The sequence below is a fragment of the Oncorhynchus mykiss genome, chromosome 12, assembly GCF_057628025.1.
Source record: "Oncorhynchus mykiss isolate SJ-2025 chromosome 12, ASM5762802v1, whole genome shotgun sequence".
NCBI lineage: Eukaryota > Metazoa > Chordata > Actinopteri > Salmoniformes > Salmonidae > Oncorhynchus > Oncorhynchus mykiss.
The window spans coordinates 832042-840713 of record NC_143033.1 but is presented as its reverse complement, the minus strand read 5'-3'; the positions used below and the strand labels follow the sequence as shown (position 1 = coordinate 840713).

General features: G+C 52.5%; 1 protein-coding gene across 16 annotated transcripts in view; it reads right to left on the bottom strand.

The window, feature by feature from the left end:
- Positions 1-610: 610 nt before the first annotated feature.
- Positions 611-8672, bottom strand: part of galt (galactose-1-phosphate uridylyltransferase) — a 135150-nt gene continuing 127088 nt past the window's right edge. For 10 of the 16 annotated variants that reach the window (XM_036936716.2, XM_036936714.2, XM_090191422.1 and 7 more), the window contains one exon: positions 611-1426. In XM_036936716.2, coding sequence (XP_036792611.2) covers positions 1292-1426 — 135 coding nt within the window. In that variant the 3' untranslated portion in view covers positions 611-1291. Of the gene's footprint in view, positions 1427-6398; positions 6540-8672 lie in introns of all 16 variants that reach the window. The other 6 variants (XM_036936715.2, XM_090191417.1, XM_090191419.1 and 3 more) reach the window with 1 other exon arrangement.

The following is an 8672-nucleotide window of genomic DNA, read 5'->3' as shown; positions in this document are numbered from 1 at the left end:
TGCCCCAAACATAACCCTTTGTATTCAGGACAAAAAGCTAATTCCTCTGCCACATGTTTTGCAGTTTTAATTTAGTGCCTTGTTTTGGAATATTTTTATTCTGTACAGGCATCCTTCTTTTCACTCTGTAAATTAGGTTAGTATTATGGATTAACTTTAATGTTGTTGATCCATTCTCAGTATACTCATATCACATTAATCTCTGTAACTGTTTTAAAGTCAACATTGGTCTCATGGTGAAATACGGGAGTGGTTTTCTTCCTCTTCGGCAACTGAGTTAGGAAGGATGCCTGTATCTTTGTAGTGACTGGGTGTATTGATACACCATCCAAAGTGTAGTTAATAACTTCAACATGCTCAAAGGATGTTCAATGTCTGCTTTCTTTGTGAGGCATTGGAAAACCTTCCTGGTCTTTGTGGTTGAATCTGTGCTTGAAATTCACTAGTCGATTGAGGGACCTTACAGATAATTGTATGTGTGGGGTACAAACATGTTCAAACATCATGTTATTATTGCACACAGTGAGTACATGCAACTTATGTGACTTGTTAAGCAAATGTTTACTCCTGAACTTATTTAGGGTTAAATTACAAAGGGGTTGAATACTTATTGATTCAAGACATTTTAACTTTTTATTTTTATCAATTTACAAACATTATTCCAATTTAACAGTATGGGGTAGTGTGTGTAGGCCAGTGACATAAAATCTTAATCTAATACATTTTACTTCAGGCTGAAGCACAACAAAATGTGGAAAAACTCAAGGGGTGTGAAACTTTCTGAAGGCACCATCAGCAATGTTATATATTTCTCTTCCCTCCAAATTCATCCCAAAAAGAGATCTAGTAGTATTTGTATCAAACTGTTTTGATAGGCACTTCCTGTTATTCATACTTTAATATCTAATGTCAATGTGATAGACCAGGGTTCACCAACTGGCGGTATGCTGCTGAGTCTAGTTGATGATCCTGTGACAGAGTTAGAGTCAGAGGTGTGGTAGGGTCATAGTGGTGGTAGGATCAGAGGTGTTGTAGGGTCAGAGTGGTGGTAGGGTCAGGGGTGTGGTAGGGTCAGGATCAGAGGTGTGGTAGGGTCAGAGGTGTGGTAGGGTCAGAGGTGTTGTAGGGTCAGAGGTGTGGTAGGGTCAGAGGTGTGGTAGGGTCAGAGGTGTGGTAGGGTCAGAGGTGTGGTAGGGTCAGGATCAGAGGTGTGGTAGGGTCAGGATCAGAGGTGTGGTAGGGTCAGAGTTGTGGTAGTCAGAGGTATGGCAGAGTCAGAGGTGTGGTAGAGTCAGATATGTGGTAGGGTCAGAGGTTTGGTAGAGGTGTGACGTGGTAGGGTCAGAGGTGTCTCTCCACCAATCTCTCCTGCCTTCTCAATGGTCTTGTAGTGTTCTTCTGGAAGGTTCCTCAGTCGTTCAGCAGCCTGAGGATGGAACACACAGAGAGTAGAGTCACAGTAAAGTACAACAGAGACAGTTGAAGATGAACTAAGGTTCACTGCCTCATAATGAGTAAAGTCACAGTAAAGTACAACAGAGACAGTTGAAGATTAACTAATGTTCACTGCCTCATAATGAGTAAAGTACCACAGAGACAGTTGAAGATGAACTAAGGTCATAATGTACTGTGGCAGACCAGGGGGTTGGGTCAAGACGTTTACACAGATCAGACACGGACAAAGTATGATTAGCTCGGTTTCAAGGGTGTTTATTAAATAATAAATCAAAAGAAAAGCATAGTTCTCCCCCATGAGACCCTCTCCGGGATACCGTCTTCTGGGCTCCGGGTCTTGCTGTACTCCCTCGTCTTAGCCCCCGGCACCGTCTCCAACTACACGGAAGTCACCTTAATTCCCCCAGTCCTCTCCTGTGTGTTGCCCTTCTGGCAGCTTTATGGCGCTTGTACAGCTGGTGAGCAATCAGCCCTTGATTACTCACCAACTCCCCCATCAGCCCTAATTAGTCCTGGGCGGAGAGCCCGTCGAGATCTGGCACGTCCAGCAGATGGAGCCATCGCCTCGTGATGTATACTCCGTCTGTCACCAGGCCTCGACAAGTCTCCCCCTGGTGGCTGACCTGCTGTACGCCCCCGCCTCCCCTAGCTCTGTCGGGAAGGGGACTGTCGTCAGTGCGACATACGTCTCCCTTCTCAATAGGGCATCCGCGTTTCCATGCTTCCCCCCTGACCTGTGCACAACAGAAAAAGAGAAGCTTTGAAGGGACAAGAACCACCTGGTGACCCGATCGTTTGTGTCTTTACCCCTGGCCATCCAGACCAGGGGAGAATGGTCCGTGACCAGGGTGAAGTGGGTACCTAACAGGTAATACTTGAGAGTGTTTAGCGCCCACTTCACCGCTCTTTCTCCACAATGGAGTACTTTTTCTCTCTAGGAACCAGCTTTCTGCTGATGTACATGAAGGGGTGCTCCTCCTCATCGTGTATCTTGGACAGAACGACGCCTAGTTCCGTATCACACGCATCCATCTGGACCACCATCAGCACCTGGAAATCGGGCGTTAAGAGAATCGGATGGGAGCACAGCGCTTCCTTCAGACGGCTGAATGCCGCTTCTGTCTCGTTCGTCCATTTCACTCTTTTCGGGAGGCGGGGCCTGGTTAGATCGGTGAGGGGGGAAGCTATAGCCACAAAGTTGGGGATAAATCGGCTATAGTATCTTGCAAGTCCCAGGAAAGACTTGACCCGTGTCTTGGTGCGTGGAACGGGTCAGTCACGCACAGCGTGAACCTTCCTCTCCTGGTGCTTGACGTTCCCCTGTCCAATCAAATACCCCAGGTACTCCACCTCCTCGAAACATAGTTTGCATTTCTTGGGGTCTGCTGGCAACCCGGCTTTTCTGACCGCGTCCAGCACCGCCTGGAGGCGCGTCAGATGCTCTTCCCAACCTTGGCTATGGATGATGATGTCATCCAAATAGGCCGCTGCGTACTGCTGGTGTCGTCGGTTATATCCTTCCTGTTTGGCCCTGTCCGGGGGTGTCCTCGGAGTGGGCCACAGTGTCTCCTGACCCCTCCTGTCTCAGCCTCCAGTATTTATGCTGCAGTAGTTTATGTGTCGGGGGGCTAGGGTCAGTTTGTTATATCTGGAGTACTTCTCCTGTCCTATTCGGTGTCCTGTGTGAATCTAAGTGTGCGTTCTCTAATTCTCTCCTTCTCTCTTTCTCTCTCTCGGAGGACCTGAGCCCTAGGACCATGCCCCAGGACTACCTGACATGATGACTCCTTGCTGTCCCCAGTCCACCTGGCTGTGCTGCTGCTCCAGTTTCAACTGACCTGAGCCCTAGGACCATGCCCCAGGAATACCTGACATGATGACTCCTTGCTGTCCCCAGTCCACCTGACTGTGCTGCTGCTCCAGTTTCAACTATTCTGCCTTATTATTATTCGACCATGCTGGTCATTTATGAACATTTGAACATCTTGACCATGTTTTGTTATAATCTCCACCCGGCACAGCCAGAAGAGGACTGGCCACCCCACATAGCCTGGTTCCTCTCTAGGTTTCTTCCTAGGTTTTGGCCTTTCTAGGGAGTTTTTCCTAGCCACCGTGCTTCTTCACCTGCATTGCTTGCTGTTTGGGGTTTTAGGCTGGGTTTCTGTACAGCACTTTGAGATATCAGCTGATGTACGAAGGGCTATATAAAATAAATTTGATTGATTGATTGCGTAAGGGGGTCGTTTGAGCTTCCCACACCTTCTTTGCGAGGTCCAGTAGGCCTGAGTGGCCTCCTCCCGTAGAGAAGTTCGAACGGGGAAAACCCAGTGGAGGATTGGGGTACTTCTCGGATTGAGAACATTAGGTGGGTTAGTAGCTGGTCCCAGTTCTTCCAATCCTGCTCGATGACCTTCCGCAGCATCTGTTTTAGCGTTTAAAGCGCTCGACGAGCCCATCCATCTGCGGGTGAAAAACGGAGGTCCGGATCTGCTTGATCTGCACGAGGGCACACAAGTCTTTCATCAGGTGGGACATAAACTCCGTACCTTGGTCTGTCAAGATCTCGTTCGGGATGCCCACCCTGCAAAAGAGGTGGAACAGCTCCCGGGCGGTTCCCTTGGATACCTGTAGTGGAATTGCCTCGATAATCCGGGTTGGCATCATCTACTATCACCAAGATGTACCGGTGTCCTCGTGCTGTTTTTACCAGGGGTCCCACTATGTCTATGGCGATGATTTCAAAGGGCACCCCGATGATCGGTAGGGGGACCAATGGGCTTCGGAAGTGAGCTTTCGGGGCCGTGAGTTGACACTCCGGACAGCTGCGACAGTAGTCTTCCACTGCCCTCCCCCATCCCGGGCCAGTGGAACCGGGTGGCGAGCCGTTCCCAGGTCTTCTCCATTCCCAGGTGCGCCCCCAACAGGTGGGTGTGGGCCAGCTGAAGAACGGTTCCCACGTACCGTCGGGCAGAAACAATACCTCACGAAGTTCCCCGTGTTGGCGAAATGGGGGTATCGCCAGTCACTCACCCCCGGAAGTAGCAGTCCATCCACCGCTATCACTTGGGCTGCGGTGGCTTTCATGTTCGGATTCTCCCACTGGGCCGTCCTGAATTCTCCCCTCAGTTGGCCCCCAGCGGGGTCTTGACTGGCCCCTTGAAATCGAGGAGGATGGGCTCCTCCTCGAGGGGTTCCCTAGGGGGTTCGGGTTCCGGCGCCCCCTCTGACTCCGGAGCCGTAGACCAATGCTGGTTAACCGGTTGCTTCCGGGCCGCACAGGCTTTTGGTCGTCCCCGCTCTCTTCTTCGGCCGGCTCGTACCTTCTTCCTCAACTCGTGCCCCCATAGGGCCGCGAACAGCTGACAATCCCGTCCCACTAGGAGAGGTACCGGAAGCTCTGGTACTGCACCCACCGTCACCTGGCAGCTCCCTTGTGGCGTCACGATGGTGGTCCATACAGTTGGATACCGCTTTGTGTCACCATGAACACAGGAAATGGACATCTCCCTACCCCTTTCAGTCTTCTGGTTCAGCAGGCTCGTGGTTATGAGCGTAACCATACTTCCGGAGTCCAATAGCGCTTCCGTGTTGTGTCCGCCAACCATGGACCATGGGTGCAGTTGATTCGGGGTGCGCCCAAAAGGAGGTGACATAGTTCACAGTGTGACCCACCTCACCGCCGGGGCTAGCTGATGGTATTGCCTCCTCTTGAGCCGGGGAATTCCAGGCAATGTGCCCCCGGGCGCCACCCTCAAAACACCTCCATGTACCTGGGGTTGTCGGGACTGGTCGGCCCTACAACAGCCATTTCTCCACGGGTTTGGGGTCCTTTTGCCCTGATGGCTGTCGGTTCGGGGTACACCACGGTGGGGCTGTCCTTCCGTCCCCTTGGGTGAGTCACTGACTCGTCCCGGCTCCCACTCAGCAGGGCCTGCGTGTTATGATGCGTCTCCACTGCTTCCAGGAGGCCCTCCAAGGTCTGGGGCGATCATTGACTCGTTGCCTACTTTATGTCGTAGGGTAGCGCCCGTAAGAAGCGATCCAGGACCACTTTGTTGAGGATGGATAGGGTGGATACGTCGGTTAGGAGCCATGCTCTGGTGACGCACAGTAGGTCGCTCATCTGTGCTCGGGGGGATGCGTCGGCTACGAACCTCCAGTCGTGGAACCATTGAGCCCGATGGGCCAGGCTGTACCCGTAGCTGCTGAGTATCACCCGTTTGAGTCCGTCGTAATTAGCCGCCTGTTCGTCGTTCAGGTCCCTATACGCCTTTTGGGCATTCCCCGAGAGGAACGGGGCCAGCAGACTGGCCCACTTCGGCCTTGGCCATCCTTCCCATAGTGCTGTCCTTTCAAACGTACAGAGGTAGGTTTCGACGTCATCGTCTTCCGTTAGCTTGATTAAAAACTGGTTGGGATGTGATTCAGGAGACGCTCCTCCTTGCAGCTTCCTGATTTCCTCAATGAGGCGGACGTTTTGTAGTCGCTGTTCCTCCAGCGTTCATTCCTAAACCGCATGTTGTGCTTGTTGGGCCCGGACGAACTGAGCTATCAGCTCGTCCATGCTGATGCTGTGTAAACGTCAACCTTGATCTGACCACGTTATCAGTTTTCCCCCCTTTCTCCACCACTTGTGGCAGACCAGGGGGTTGGGTCAAGACGTTTACACAGATCAGACACGGACAGAGTATGATTAGCTCGGTTTCAAGGGTGTTTATTAAATAATAAATCAAAAGAAAAGGATAGTTCTCCCCCATGAGACCCTCTCCGGGATACCGTCTTCTGGGCTCCGGGTCTTGCTGTACTCCCTCGTCTTAGCCCCCGGCACCGTCTCCAACTACACGGAAGTCACCTTAATTCCCCAGTCCTCTCCTGTGTGTTGCCCTTTTGGCAGCTTTATGGGGCTTGTACAGCTGGTGAGCAATCAGCCCTTGATTACTCACCAACTCCCCCATCAGCTCCAATTAGTACTGGGCGGAGAACCCGTGGAGACCTGGCAGGTCCAGCAGATGGAGCCATCGCCTCGTGATGTATACTCTGTCTGTCACCGGGCCTTGATGAGTCTCTCCCTGGTGGATGACCTGCTGTACACCACAGTACATTATGTCATCAGCGACAGTCACGTGGGAAACATTCAACAAGGGAATCCCTCCAATGTTTCATGACAGAGTGGGCCTCATTCTGACAAGCCAGAAGAGACTGTATTACAGCTTGGAACCTTGGTCAGAGTTACAGCCTGGAAACTTGGTCAGAGTTACAGCCTGGACCCTCAGTCAGAGTTACAGACTAGACCCTCAGTCAGAGTTACAGCCTTGACCCTCCCTCAGAGTTACAGTCTGGACCCTCCCTCAGAGTTACAGTCTGGACCCTCAGTCAGAGTTACAGCCTGTACCCTCCCTCAGAGTTATAGCCTGGACCCTCAGTCAGAGTTACAGCCTGGAGCCTCCCCCAGAGTTACAGCCTTGACCCTCCCCCAGAGTTACAGCCTGGACCCTCCTTTAAAGTTACAGTCTGGACCCTCAGTCAGAGTTACAGCCTGTACCCTCCCTCCGAGTTACAGCCTGGACCCTCACCCCGAGTTACAGCCTGGACCATCAGTCAGAGTTACAGCTTGGACCCTCAGTCAGAGTTACAGCCTGGACCCTCAGTCAGAGTTACAGCCTGGACCCTCCCTCAGAGTTACAGACTGGATCCTCCCCCAGAGTTACAGCCTGGACCCTCAGTCAGAGTTACAGCCTGGACCCTCAGTCAAAGATACAGCCTGGACCCTCCCTCCGAGTTACAGCCTGGACCCTCACCCAGAGTTACAGCCTGGACCCTCTCTCAGAGTTACAGACTGGATCCTTCCACAGAGTTACAGCCTGGACCCTCAGTCAGAGTTACAGCCTGGACCCTCAGTCAAAGATACAGCCTGGACCCTCCCTCAGAGTTACAGCCTGGACCCTCCCTAAGAGTTACAGCCTGGACCCTCCCTCAGAGTTACAGCCTGGAACCTCAGTCAGAGTTACAGCCTTGACCCTCCCTCAGAGTTACAGCCTGGACCCTCCCTCAGTGTTACAGCCGGGACCCTCCCTCAGAGTTACAGTCTGGACCCTCAGTCAGAGTTACAGCCTGTACCCTCCCTCAGAGTTATAGCCTGGACCCTCCTTTAGAGTTACAACCTGGACCATCAGTCAGAGTTACAGCCTGGACCCTCAGTCAGAGTTACAGCCTGGACCCTCAGTCAGACTTACAGCCTGGACCCTCAGTCAGAGTTACAGCCTGGACCCTCCCTCGGTGTTACAGCCTGGACCCTCCCTCAGAGTTACAGTCTGGACCCTCCCTCAGAGTTACAGCCTGGACCCTCCCAAAGAGTTACAGCCTGGACCCTCCCTCAGAGTTACAGCCTGGAACCTCAGTCAGAGTGACAGCCTGGAACATCAGTCAGAGTGACAGCATGGACCCTCAGTCAGAGTTACAGCCTGGAGCCTCCCTCAGAGTTACAGCCTGGACCCTCCCCCAGAGTTACAGCCTGGACCCTCCTTTAGAGTTACAACCTGGACCATCAGTCAGAGTTACAGCCTGGACCCTCAGTCAGAGTTACAGCCTGGACCCTCACTCGGTGTTACAGCCTGGACCCTCCCTCAGAGTTACAGTCTGGACCCTACCTCAGAGTTACAGTCTGGAACCTCAGTCAGAGTTACAGCCTGAAGCCTCCCTCAGAGTTACAGCCTGGACCCTCCCCCAGAGTTACAGCCTGGACCCTCCCTCAGAGTTACAGCCTGGAGCCTCCCTCAGAGTTACAGCCTGGACCCTCCCACAGAGTTACAGCCTTGACCCTTCCCCAGAGTTACAGCCTGGACCCTCCTTTAGAGTTACAGTCTGGACCCTCAGTCAGAGTTACAGCCTGTACTCTCCCTCAGAGTTACAGCCTCGACCCTCCCTCAGAGTTACAGCCTGGACCCTCCCTCAGAGTTACAGCCTGGACCCCCCTCAGAGTTAAAGCCTGGACCATCAGTCAGAGTTACAATCTGGACCCTCCCTCAGAGTTACAGCCTGGACCCCCCTCAGAGTTACAGCCTGGACCCCCCTCAGAGTTACAGCCTGGACCCTCAAGAGTTACAGCCTGGACCATCAATCAGAGTTACAGCCTGGACCATCAGTCAGAGTTACAGCCTGGACCATCAGTCAGAGTTACAGCCTGGACCCTCAGTCAGAGTTACAGCCTGGACCCTCAG